General features: G+C 35.7%; 1 protein-coding gene across 7 annotated transcripts in view; it reads left to right on the top strand.

The window, feature by feature from the left end:
- GLB1 (galactosidase beta 1) overlaps nt 1-14,305 on the top strand; it is a 169,978-nt gene that overhangs the window by 74,738 nt on the left and 80,935 nt on the right. For all 7 annotated transcript variants that reach the window (XM_087918488.1, XM_087918485.1, XM_087918486.1 and 4 more), the window contains exons 3-5: nt 10,497-10,647; nt 11,596-11,656; nt 12,427-12,521. In XM_087918488.1, the coding sequence (XP_087774614.1) occupies nt 10,497-10,647; nt 11,596-11,656; nt 12,427-12,521 (307 nt within the window). The remainder of the gene's footprint in view (nt 1-10,496; nt 10,648-11,595; nt 11,657-12,426; nt 12,522-14,305) is intronic.

The following is a 14,305-nucleotide window of genomic DNA, read 5'->3' as shown; positions in this document are numbered from 1 at the left end:
TGTTTCTTTGTAAATTTTCTTTCTTCATAACTTGTTTCTCTAATAAAATATTTTTTTCAAAACTTCACAGTCCAAAAATTGGGGGGGTGGCTTATACAAAGGGGGTGCTTATACATGGGGAAATACGGTACAGGTCACAAATAAGGTCAAGTATTTAGAGATATATATTACACCAAGATGTAGTACATTGAAGGAGGATAACTATTTTAAACTCAAACAGCAGATTGTGACAGACTTGACAAAATGGGAAAATTTCAACTACCATTGATTGGGAGAATATCTACAATTAAGATGAATGTATTGCCTAGAATTTTATAACTATTCCAGACAATTCCAATTCGATTAGGGAAAGAGTTTTTTGAAGACTTAAATAAAACTGTGTTGAAATACATCTGGCAGGGTAAGAAAGGGAGAATAAAACTCAGACTGTTACAAGATGCAAGAATAAAAGGAGGCTTTGCCTTGCCCAACTGGGAATTATATTATCAGGTGACAAATTTGATGTGGGTAAAGGAATGAATAACATTAAGGAACAGTAGATTAATGACCTTAGAAGGACATGACTTGCTGTTAGGATGGCATACCTTCCTCTGGTATAAGGGAACTAAAACACAGGGGTATTTTAAAAGACATCATATTCAAGAGACATTGTTTTTAAATTGGAAGAAGATAAAAAGATAATATTACTTAAAAATCCCATTATGGATATCTACTATTGAAGCTTTTTCTTATCCAATAATGTATAAAAAGGAACAAACAGATATGATGAGATATTGAATGAAAAGGGTGAGCTGAAATCTATGCAAGAGTTGGAAGAACAAGGTATAAAAATGAATGGGTTTTCATATTTTCAAATACAATCTAGATTTGATTAAGATCTTAAAACAGAAGGTGTCTATGATAAGTTGACTGATTTGGATAAAATTTTGATGGGTACTGATGAAAAGGTAATTAAAACTATGGACACTTAGAATTTAAATTAGAGGAAAAACAAGTTAAAGAAACAATGATTGATTGGGGGAAAATTTTTGGATATGGGGTTGATTTAGAGAAATGGCAAAAATTGTGGTCTCAAAATTATAAAATGACAATGTCAATTGCTTATAAAGAAAATTTGTATAAGATGTTTTACAGGTGGCATCTACCCCCGATGAGAATTGTGAGAATGTTTAAGAACAAATTGGATAAATGTTGGAAATGTCATCAGATACCTGGTTCATATTACCATATGTGGTGGACATGTCTCGATGCAAAAAGATATTGGACTAAAATCCACACATGGTTGGAAAAAATGATAAAACAACACATAGGCTTTACACCAGAGATATTTTTACTGGGAATTATACTGGAAATATACAATAAAGAATTGAAATATTCGATTGTAAATGTTTTAACAGCGGCTAGAATTGTATTTGCTAAGAATTGGAAAAATGAAAAAATACCTATGTCAGGAGGAAGTTATTAAGAAAATTATGCACTGTGCTGAAATGAGTAAATTGACCTTTGAAATTAGAGAACAAGAAGATAAACAATTTTATATGATATGGGATTTGTTTTATCAATGGTTGGATAAAAAGATATGGTAATGTAATAGACTAGAAAAGTTTGTAATAGAAGTTTAATAGATTGATATAAAATACTGTATAATATAGATATATATAAACATTGGATGAAAATATAATATAAATTTCAAAGTAAAATATAGAATATCTCATGTAAAATGATGGAATAAGTAGTTCAGTCATGAATGATTAATAATTGATAAATATATAAATATGTCAGTTTGACAATGTGAGAATTTATATAAACTGTGAGTAATAACTATGAAAAGATAGCACAAAAGATTTGTAATCAACTGACACATTGTATGTATATAACTGGAAGATGTCTTTATGTTTTTATGTTTTGTTTGTATATGTTTGTCCTAAAAAATAAAAACGTTTATATATATATTTTAAAAAATGGCAGATACACAGATCTGACATCATGTAAGGACCACTATATTGCTACAGAAATGCATGAAACCAAAGACGAAAACATTCTAGAATGTATATAACTCAATATAAAAGAAAAAAAGAATGACATGGCCATAGGTGATCATAGGCCACCCAATCAAACAGAAAAAATATGTTTCCTTTTGTCAAACAACTAACAAATATATGTAGGAAACACACACTACAATAGTAATGGGGGACTTCAATTACCCTGATATCAATTAGAAAACTAATTCTGCACCAAGTGAGAAATCAAATAGGTTCCTAATCAACCTAGCTGATAACTTTGTTGTCCAAAAAGTAGAGGAGGGGACTAAAGGGACAGCCATACTGGACTTAATATTTACAAACAGAGAAGACATTATAGAGGGAGTTGAGACTGCAGGAATGTTGGGTGAGAGTGACCATGTCATACTAGAATTCAATATAACACAAACACAAGCAATTAGAACATAATGACACCAGAATGTTAGATTTTAAAAGAGCTGATTTCAATGAACCCAGAGAGAACTCGGGAAAGATTCCTTGGATGAAAATCCTAAAGGGGAAAACGACTCAAGAATCTTGGGAAACTCTGAAAAGTACTATCATAGAAGCCCAGACCAGCACAATACCACTGAGAAAGAAAAACAAGAAATCCAAGAAGAAACAGCATGGCTGCACAAAGATCTCTCTGACAAATTGAAAGACAAAAAGGACAAGTACAAAAAATGGAAAGACTAAGGCAGAATATCAGCAGATAGCCAGAATCTGCAAAGATGAAGTCAGGAAAGCAAAGGCTCAGAATGAACAAAAACTTGAAACAAAAGTCAAAGATAATAAAAAAAGTTTCTTCCAACATATAAATAAAAAGAAAAAAAAATCAAGGAAACAATTGGTTCACTAAAGAGAAGATGGCCAGGAAATAACAGGCAACACAGAGAAAGCAGAGCTGCTTAACTCATTCTTTGCATCGATCTTCACGCAAAAAAAACCTGTAGTCCAACCTACCAAAAGCATAACTAAAAGACAGACTAGAAATAAAAGTTAAAATAAGCACACACAAAAAAATATTAAGAGAACACCTGTTTGATCTCCATGAACACAAATCATTGGGATCTGATGGATTACACCCAGGGTTCTAAAGGAGCAGGGGTCATCTCAGAAGCACTGCACCACATCTTTCAAAAACCCTGGAGCACCGGGGAACTACCAGAGGACTGGAAAAGAGCTGATTGTGGTTCCCATCTTCAAAAAAGGGAAATAAAATAGACCCAGGAAACTACAGATTAATCAGCCTAACATCACTATCCTGGAAGATACTGGAAAATATAGTAAAAAACAAACAAACAGATCTTCCAATATCTAGAAACAAGTAAAGTAATAGCTAGCAGTCAGCATGGGTTTGTTAAAAAGAGATCATGCCAAACCAATCTTATTTCATCTTCAACATAGTGACTAAATTAGTAGACCAGTGAAATACGTGGACATAATATACTTAGATTTCAGCAAGGCATTTGACAAAAGAGACACCAAACTTATTCTTGGTAAGTTACAAAATCGTGAGATAGATAGCATCACCACAAGATGGATTTGTAACAAACCATACTCAACAAGTAGTCCTTAATGGGTCTATGTCGATATGGAGGGAAGTAAGCAGTGGGCTGCCACAAGGTTCCATCTTAGGCCCAGTACTCTTCAATATCTTCATAAATGACTTAGACGAGGGAATAGAAAGGGAACTTACCAAATTTGCAGATACAGATACAGATAATCAGAGTTGGAAGGGACTGTGTAGGTCATCTAGTCCAAGTGGGAGACCCTACACCATTTCTGACAAATGGCAGTCCAATCTTCTCTGTAAGAATTAAGTCCAGTATGGCTGTCCCTCTAGTTTCACCCTCTACCTTTCGGACAACAAAGTTGTCAGCTAGGTTGGTAAGGAACTCATTTGATTTCTCACTTGGTGCAGAATTAGTTTTCCAATTGATATCAGGATAATTGAAGTCTCCCATTACTATAGTTGTGTGTTAACTGCATATGTTTGTTAGTTGGCTGGCAAAAAGGACATCTATTTTTTTCTGCTTGATTGGGTGGCCTATAATATACGCCTTTGGCCATGATGATACTAAGCTGGCAGGAATAGCTAACACTCTAGAATGAATCTTGACAGACTTGAACACTGGGCCCCTATCTAACAGAACAGAATAGAATAGAATTATTTATTGGCCAAGTGTGATTGGACACACAAGGAATTTGTCTTGGTGCATATGCTCTCAGTGTACATAAAAGAAAAGATACATTCGTCAAGAATCATTAAGGTACTACCCTTTATAATAGTCATAGGGTACAATAAGCAATCAAATCATACTAGGAAACAAATGAAATTGAAATTCAATGTAGAGAAAAGTTAAGTCCTACACCTAGGCAAAAAAAAAAAAACCCAAACCAAAAGGACATATATAGGTTGGGTGAAACCTGGTTTAATAGCAGTTAACTGTGAGAGAGATCTTGGAGTCTTAGTGAACAAATAAATACGAACAGCTAAATATGAGCCAGCAATGTGCAGCGGCAGCCAAAAAAGCCAATGCAATCCTTACATTAATAGAGGGATACAATCAAGATCAAGTGAGCTACTAATACCACTCTATAGAGCCTTAGTAAGACCTCACCTAGAGTACTGCATCCAGTTTTGGTCACCACATTGTATAAAAGATTTTGAGACTCTAGAAAGAGTGCAGAGAAGTGCAACCAGGATGATTAGGGGACTGGAGACAAACATATGAAGAACAGTTACAGGAACTGGGCTTGGCTAGTCTAGTGAAGAGAAGGACCAAGGGAGACATGAAAGCAGTGTTCCAATATTTGAGGGGCTACCACAGAGAGGAAGGGGTCAAGCTATTTTCTAAAGCACTTGTAGGCCAGAAAGGAATAATGGATAGAAGCTGAACAAGGAGAGACTTAACCTGGAAATAAGGAGAGATTTTCTGATAGAACTATCAACCAATGGAACAGCTTGCCTTTAGAAATTGTGGAAGCTTCATCACTTGAGACGTTCAAGAAGAGATTGGACTGCCATTTGTCAGAAATGCTGTAGGGTCTCCTGCTTGGGCGGTGGGTTGGACTAGATGACCCTACAAGGTCTCTTCCAGCTCTGTTAATCTGTTAAAAAATGCTGTAAAATACAGATTGTATTATACAGATAGTCCTTATTTAGCAACTGTCTCATTTAGTGACAATTGAGTTACGAAGGTGAAAAAAAGTAACTTTACAATCAGTCCTTGTATTTATAATCATCCCAGGTGTCTAAAGAAAAAGAAAGCTGAAGAAAGCACAATCGTGTTCTCATTACCAAGATGGCGCCGACGACGGCTGCCTCGGTGAAATGCTCTCTAATGGTTTCTTTATTCCTTATTATTATCTGCAATTCACTACGGATTTCATACTCACAAGACCATCTGCTAAGAATTAGGCAATGTTTCCTTAAGGAGCAGCTTTCTGATTCCCCACCCTCACCTGTCTTTGCAAATGCAGAGGAGATTCTAACCAATTCCCGGGTGCTATGGATTACAACAAAGAAAGCAAGAAGCGATAGCACTGGAAGAGGAGACGAGGTAAATGAGCAGGAATTTTAAACAGACTAAGGAATAAAGGGAAAAAACCTCCTCTCCCTTCAATCTTTCTGATGAATTTATGCTCACTGGCTAACAAGATGGATGAAATTCATCTCTTAAATAGATGGAATTCTGTTTTTTATAATTCAGCTGTTCTTTGTTTTACTGAAACCTGGCTTAATCCACAAATTCATGGAGACAACACCATATACATCCCAGGATTTCAGACATTTAGATCAGACAGAATTGAAGAGACATCAGGTAAAACAAAGGGTGGAGGATTATGTTTATATATCAACAACAGCTGGTCTCAGGATATAACTATAATATACTGTATAAGTTTTATGATGAAAACTTAGTCTTTACACATCAACTGCAAGCCATTTTACTCTCCCAATAGCTGTGTATATTCCTCCACAAGCCTGTGTAAACAAGGCATTACGAACTCTTGCTGATCAAATTATGGAGGCTGAAGCCAAACACCCAGATTCCCTTCCCATCAATTTAGGAGGTTTCAATCAAGCAAATTTAAGGAAAGAGCTCCCAAAATATTTCCAGCATGTAAATTGTCCCACCAGAGGCAAAAACACTTTAGACCAGTGCTATACAATAATAAAAGAAGCTTATAGGTCTTTACCATGAGTAGCTGTGGGACACTCTGACCACTGCATGATTCACCTTGTACCTGCCTACAGACAAAGACTTAAAACCATTAAACCAACAATTAAATCCGTGAAGACTTGGTTGGATGAGGCAAAGCTGAAGCTCCAGGCCTGCCTTGATTGCACTGATTGGAATGTTTTTGAAGATGCCTCTGCAGACCTAGATGAGCTCACGGATAATGTAACATAATATGTTAGCTTCTTCTTTGTAGACTTCAGTTCAGCATTCAATACCATCATTCCAGACACTCTTCTAAGTAAATTAAACCAACTAGCTTGTAAGTGGATCATAAGTTTCCTAACAGACAGGAAGCAGCAGGTGAAGGCAGAATCACATCCGATACCTGTACAATCAGCACAGGGGCCCCCCAAGGCTGTGTGCTATCTCCACTTCTCCCTGTATACCAATAACTGCATCTCAAATGATCCATCTGTTAAAATACTGAAGTTTGCTGATGACATGACAGTGATTGGTCTCATTCGAGACAATGATGAATCTGCATACAGACAGGAGGTTATACAACTTGCCTCATGGTGTAACCGGAACAATCTGGAACTGAACACACTCAAAACTGTAGAAATGGTGGTAGACTTTAGAAGAAGCCCTTCCATGCTACCGACTCTTACAATACTAGACAACATAGTATCAACAGTAGAGACCTTCAAATTTCTAGGTCCTATCATATCACAAGACCTAAAATGGACACCTAACATCAAAAACATCATCAAAAAAGCACGATAAAGAATGTTCATTCTGCACCAACTCAGAAAGCTCAAACTGCCCAAGAAGCTGCTTATACAGTTTTATAGAGGAATTATTGAGTCTGTCATCTGCACCTCTATAACTGTCTGGTTTGATTCTGCAACCCAAAAGGACAGCCACAGACTTCAGAGGATAATTAGGACTGCAGAAAAAACAATTACTACCCACCTGCCTTCAATTGAGGAGCTGTATGCTGCAGGAGTCAAAAAGTGGGCTGTGAAAATATTTACAGACCCCTCACATCCCGGACATAAACTGTTTCAACTCCTTCCCTCAAAACGATGCTATAGAGCACTGCACACCAGAACAACTAGACACAAGAACATTTTTTTCCTGAAAACCATCACTCTGCTGAACAAATAATTCCCTCAAGATTACTGTTAATCTTCTCACCACTCCTTCTCACCCATCCCCTCCCACTTGATTGTTTCCTAGTATGACTTGATTGTTGATTGTACCCTATGACTATCATTAAGTGTTGTACGTTATGATTCTTGATTCTTAATGAATGTACCTTTTCTTTATGTATTGAGAGTATTTAAACCAAGACAAATTCCTTGTGTGTCCAATCACACTTGGCCAATAAAGTATTCTATTCTATTTAGCAACTGCTGCACTTAATGACTGAATCACTGGCCTAATTGTGGTTGCTAAGTAAGGATTATCTATATTGAGACTCTTTAATATTTATTATGATTTCTATGTGAGAATTCCTTGAGACCTGAATATTGTTTCAAAGGTTCCTCCATGGTAAAAAGATTGAAAAAGTCTACTGTAATGAACGGTGTCACTCATCCTATTTCTAAAAGCCACTAGAGGGGGATAAATGCATATAATCTATCATGATAGCACGAATAAAAATTTAAGAAACAACCAGTTGCTACACTGTGTATGCAAAACAAATTTGACTCAGAACTTCTCTTGCATGAATCTCAGGAGAGAGAATATAAAAGTGTACAAAAGCTGTGTCTGTATTACAGAACTTTCCAGGTAATTAATGACACATAGGTTGATTTCTAGCTTTATAAGATTTTCATGGGATCCATGGGATCACAAATGTAAGCTTATGTCCACAAAATTGAAATGAAATATGTCTTGAAATGTTAGAAAATAGAAATGTTATGAATATATTTTTGCTATCTAAGATGTCTTATCTACCATACCAGGTTTGATTACACTCTTGAAAAATCATCTTGCTAACAATAGACAGACAGACAGACGGGTGGGTAGAGTTCTGAACCCCTTAATATATTTTTTCTAACATTCCATGGAGTTAGAAAGTATTTGAAAAGGTACAGTAATACCAGACTTTCAGAGATATTTATTAAATCCAATTTATTTTTAGTCAAATCATGTCATATCCTAGGCAATTCCACCAGCTTTTTTTCAATGAATTAACACAGAGGGATGCTGGGGTTTTGTTTCCTTGGTCATATTGGTCTGTTACAGGGTAAAATTCTATGAATTATCAGTTTTTCCGAGTCTCTTAAGCTGGTTATTGTGTCAAGGCATCCACTATTCCTGTCTCTCTGGTACAATCTGTACAAGAGTGGAACACAGAAGTTGTAAATTTCAATCTCTGAAGCTTTTAAATTAGACTGGACAATCACTTCTCATGGATTGCTTTTCCTCGTCCTTCTCCTCCATCATCATCATCATCATCATCATCATCATCATCATCATCATCCATATCTTTATTTTTTAAATGTATATGTTGCCCAACTGACATTACTGAGGATTGGACCAAACGTTTCTCACAATTCTGTAATTATGTGATTTCTGTTTGATATTTGCCTCAATAGCGTCTTCTACTAAATGTTAAGGAGTATGCTTTGTGTACAGTTCTTTACATCATTTGAAGTCCTCCAAAGTTGGTATGCTGAGATTTTTTTTCTCCTGCTGACAACTGATTTTGCCACCAAAGCTGGCTCTTTGGCAGTATGCTCAGGGATGGGATTCTACCGATTCTCACCTATTCGCTAGAACCTGTTGTTAACTTTCTAAGCAGTTTGGAGAATCAGCTGTTGGAAGAAATCTCTTTTTGTTTTTTTCCACTTTACAGGGCTAATCCTGTGAGGAAGGCAGGAAACATTCTGGTGTTGTTTCTAGCCTAATCTTTATTGCTCTGCTTACAGAAACTGCCTCTCCATTAACCCTTATTACATTCATGGCAGTATGCTTAAACTTTCTGTCCCCTGAGCTTCTCCTGAGTGTTTTTTTTCTTTGCTGGTACTGTGCTGGAGCTTGACTTTCTTAAAGGGGAAGGGTTGTTTTAAAATTTTTACACTGCTGTTGGGAGGAAATACTCCCCTCTTGGTCTGTCTGGACTTCTACTTGATGGTGCACCCCCTCCAAGTGGTGCTTCCAGGCCTCAAATGCCATCTTAATGGCCAGTAACTCCTTCTCCCAGATGGTATAGTTACGCTCAGCAGGATTGAGCTTCCTGGAAAAATAAGCACAAGGGAAAAGGGTACCACCAGAGGCGTGAGGAGCACTGCACCAACCACCACATCTGATGCATCCGCTTCCACCATGAACGGACGGTGTGGATTGGCATGCTTCAAGATTGGCTCTGTCATGAAGGCCTGTCTCAAAGCCTGGAATGCCTGCTACTCAGGAACACCCCACCGGAACGGAACCTTTTTCTGGAGGAGCCGAGTGAGAGGCGCAGTCAGGGAAGTGAAGCTGGGGATGAAGGTCTGATAATAGTTGGCAAACTCGAGGAGTCTCTGGACATTCTTCACTTGCTGAGGAGATTGCCAACTAAGCAACAACTCAACCTTACTCAGCTCCATGGAAATGCCTTCCGGAGAGATGCAGTGTCCCAGGAACTCGATTTTGGACTGGAAGAACTGGCACTTCTCCAACTTGGCGTACAAGCAGTTCTCCCGTTTTTTTTTTCTTTTATGCATATTTATTTTCTTTTTTGTCTTCTCCAGTTTTGCTTTATTTTTGTATTTGTTTTTCATTTCTTGGAGTTTGTATTTTAACATTCTGAATAAAAATAAATTATTTAAAACATAACCATCTTTACATTATCTGTAGTTAATAAGAGCAATATTCAGTATGTATGAAAGACAGTGTGGTGGGATGGTTAAGTTACCCAAACCTTAAGTAGGAAGATCTTAGGCAGGGAAGCATGGGTGACTTTAGGCCAATCAGTCTCAGGTCAAATCAGCATTAGTTCTGTGATGAACCAATTGAAGAACAAATCCCTTGTGTCATGCATTGATACAGTAGCTTTGCTTATGTGAACTAAGCAATGCAAAACACATGGGCCTGTAACAGTTTTATATGTAAAAGAAGTTCTCCAAAAAAGCCTGATATATTTTCAGAATAGTCATTCTTTCTGTGTTTGTTTGCACAAAAAAGAATATAGGTAGTAATTGAAATAATTTTAAATGCAATTCTATTGCTGTTAAACTAGTGAGCTTTTTGTAAATTGCAATTAAAATCATGATAGTAACATATGGGGTATTTACAGGTATGTTCCATGGAACTTTCATGAACCTGAGCCAGGAGTTTACAACTTCAGAGATGACAGAGATCTGGAGTATTTCCTGAAACTTGCTGATGAGATTGGCTTGTTGGTCATATTGAGAGCAGGGCCTTACATATGTGCAGAATGGGACATGGTAAATATTTTCTTGCTTATTCATGTTGACTTGCCCTTACATGGTGAAGACTGAAAAAATAATTTCTAAATCACAAAAAAATCATGTGGAATGTAAAAAAAAATTCAAAATCAGTATTAGGGAAAAATCCTAATTACACCAAATCAGTGGTCATAAAATATGTGATTTTCAGTTTTGTCTAATTGAAATATTGAACCTTAAAAAGAAATTTGGAATACAATTTTATGTGTTTATGAATTAGACTTTACTTATGTAGGTGTGTTCTTCATAATCAGACTCACTTAGATGTATGCATGTAATACAGTATGTATGCATTTAACAGATTTATGTGCAGCCCAACTCATACACAATAATTGTGATTATTGAGTGGCTGGATAGAGATATATAGTTATTTATTTAAAAATCATAAGCAATAATAATATCGACATTTTCTTTTCTAAGGAAGACATTGCAATAATTATTTACTTGAGGCAAATTAAGACATGAACTAAAACTATTTTGTACCCTTTGGTTCTAGTTGAGATGGGAAGTATATTTTAGATCTGCATATTTTTTAAAATTTTGACAAGAACCACATAATGTTAATCCAGGCCAACTTTTTTGCTCAGTTGTAATTTTCATATTATTTTGTATATTTGGAATGAGGGACGGACCTAAAAAACTCAATATATGCTTATTCAATTCTTCCAAAATTAAGAGAAACATTTAATAACATATTCTGTTCAATATGAGAGGTACTTATGAGGACAGTGCTTATATATATATTTATATATATGTGGATCTTTGGTTGTTCGGGTTTTCTCCCGCGTAAGATTCGAAGTATCTAGGCAACGTTGCCTGATACTTGAATCTTCGCGAGAAACCCGAACAACCAAAGATCCACTACAAATCTGAGAACCTCAGAAAACATTTATATATATATATATATATATTATTCTGACTTTATAGGGTGGTCTGCCTGCCTGGTTATTAGAAAAAGAATCAATTGTTCTTAGATCTTCTGATTCAGGTAAGAACATAAAAAATGTATTAATGATATCTGTATTTATATATGATGAAAATAAAATTAGGTCCTGGAAATTTGTGTTTGTGATCCCACAAGTTCCCACAAGTTTGTGATCCTACCATTCAGATCAATATAATACAGGTAGTTCTCAACTTACAACTGCAAGCTGGAATTGGAGTTTCCATCACCGAGCAATGAGGTTATGAAGTGAGTTGTGTCTCATTTTACAAACTTTTTTGCTATTATTAAGCAAAGAATATAGTTGTTAAGTGAATCTAGCTTTCCCCATTGCTGCTGGTTGCTGGTTGTAAATGTGAGGGCTGATCAAAGGTCACTTTTTTCAGTGCTGCCACAATGGTACTTCCAAGAATTTTGGTTTACTTGCATTCTGAACCTTCTCTGGAATACTCTTTCCCCTGAGATTTGATTTAATGAATTTTAAATAAATGTTTTAATGAATATGGTCTTTTAAATTATGAATGGATTACTTATAATATTTTATAATCAAATGAAACAAACAAAATGTTAAAAATTATGATATTTATGTAGTTACTTACCAAGCACATCTAAATTATATCAAAGTAACCACAATATCTTTACAATTCCCAAGGCATGTCACAACTTTTGAGCACCCCTAATGGGTGCTCAATTTCCTAATTGGAAATTGAAAGTTGAAAAATTTGACATGCCTAAAAATTGCTTTGAGAGATAAATAGACAACAAAATTGAAACATACAAATACTATATTCTAACTGTCTGTTATATTTTTTCAGACTATTTAGCAGCTGTAGGAAGATGGATGGGGGTCTTATTACCAAAGATGAAGCCTCACCTTTATCAGAATGGGGGCCCCATTATTACGGTGCAGGTAGAATTTTGTTGAATAATGATAAGTTCTACAACTTTCAAACTTAATCTTTTATTTTTTTTAAAGAAAGGTACTGAATAAGATTAGTGTATTGATTTGGAAATGTAATTCCTAAAACAGTCTTTTAGAGTTTTGGATTTCTACAATCTCTTTCATTGCTATTTTTTATTCTCATTATTAAAGCTTATAAATGAGGTTGGCATCTGAAAATTCATATTGTCTGACAGATGAACTTTGATAATGTCTGCAGCTATGATGTAGAAATTCTGAGGAAGATGTCTTCAGATCTGCTTCTGACTAACAAAACCTGAGTAACAAAACCTGAATATAGTATTGACCTCATAACAAGAGAGCATTTCATGAGTATTCAAATTTAGCACCTTTTGCAATAAGATCAGATCTGTGATACATCCTCACATATTTCAGCTGACCTTGAATATACTTACAAAGCAATAAGCAATTAAGGATTAATTAGACATACTTTTGAATAGATACGCTCATCAGAATTCAAAAGAAAGGAGAAATAGAAACTTGAACGTGTTATGTAAATATGAAAATTATGAAGAATGTGTTATGTTCAAACTTTGAAAATGGCTATTTTTTCACTATTTTATTGGTCACTTACCTATCCAATTTGATTCATGAATAATTTCATTGTTATAAAACTTTCGTTGTCAAACTCAAGGCCCATGGGCCACATCTGATCCACGTGGTGCTTAGATCTGGCTCATGGGGCTGTCCTGGAAACAGGGAACGACTGGCCTGCGGTGCCTTTACTAGTGAAAACAGAGCTCAGGAGGACCACACATGGCTCTCCCAGGCTTTGTTTTTGGCCATGATGGCCTCCTGCACCCTCTGCCAATGAAAATGGAGTTTGGAGGGGCCACATGCAGCCCCCCATAGCTCCATTTTCATGGTGGTAGGAGGCTGTCACACCGAAAACAGGGCTCAGGAACCTGTTTTCACCGGCAGAGCACTTGGGCCACCACAGATGCCTCCAACACAAGTGATGTCCAGCTGGCCATGCCCACTCTGATGACGCCCATCCTGGCCCTTCCAAGGTTAAACACAATCCTGATGCAGACCTCAATGAAATCAAGTTGGACACCCCTGTTATAAAATAACAACATAAGCTTTAATAATAAGGTTAGGTTGTAATGTTAATTAGATGTCCTTAGCTTTGAATCTAATCTTCTAAAATATAGCCAGTTTATTCCTTTAGAAAAGGCAGCAATGACTAAAAATTACTCTGAAATCTGTTAGAAATAAGAATAATGCACATAATTCTATTTAAATGAAAACATTTATGTTTTATCTTCAACTTAGCATTTGTCACTTCTCTTAAGAAAATAAAATTGAAATACTAAAGTGGACAAGAGATGATGGTTAGAAAAGAAATGCTGTTTAATACAAGATTAATTTTATTGAGAGCTAGAATCAAGATTAAGGGGGAATATTATTATACATACTTTTATATAATATACTAAAAGTAATGGCTAGATGTAAATATTAGATGCAGAAAGATGGAATTACTATGTAATAATATTGTGATTGTTATTAGAATGGCATACAAAAACACTGAACAACTAAACAAAGAAGGAACACACTCTAATACAAATATGTCTAATACCATAATTACATAAGTATGATTAATGTAACAAATATTTTGAATTTGAATTTGAATTCTTTATTGTCATTGTATGTATATACACAGTATACATACAATGAAATTCACATAACATTCAGAGACCAGACCCAACACACACACACATGACAATCCCCCA

The sequence above is a fragment of the Pseudonaja textilis genome, chromosome Z (genome assembly GCF_049901715.1).
Source record: "Pseudonaja textilis isolate UNSWEBS1 chromosome Z, rPseTex1.2, whole genome shotgun sequence".
NCBI classification, from domain to species: Eukaryota; Metazoa; Chordata; class Lepidosauria; order Squamata; family Elapidae; genus Pseudonaja; species Pseudonaja textilis.
Note: the sequence above shows the minus strand (reverse complement) of the source record. Positions and strands in the feature narration are given on the sequence as shown.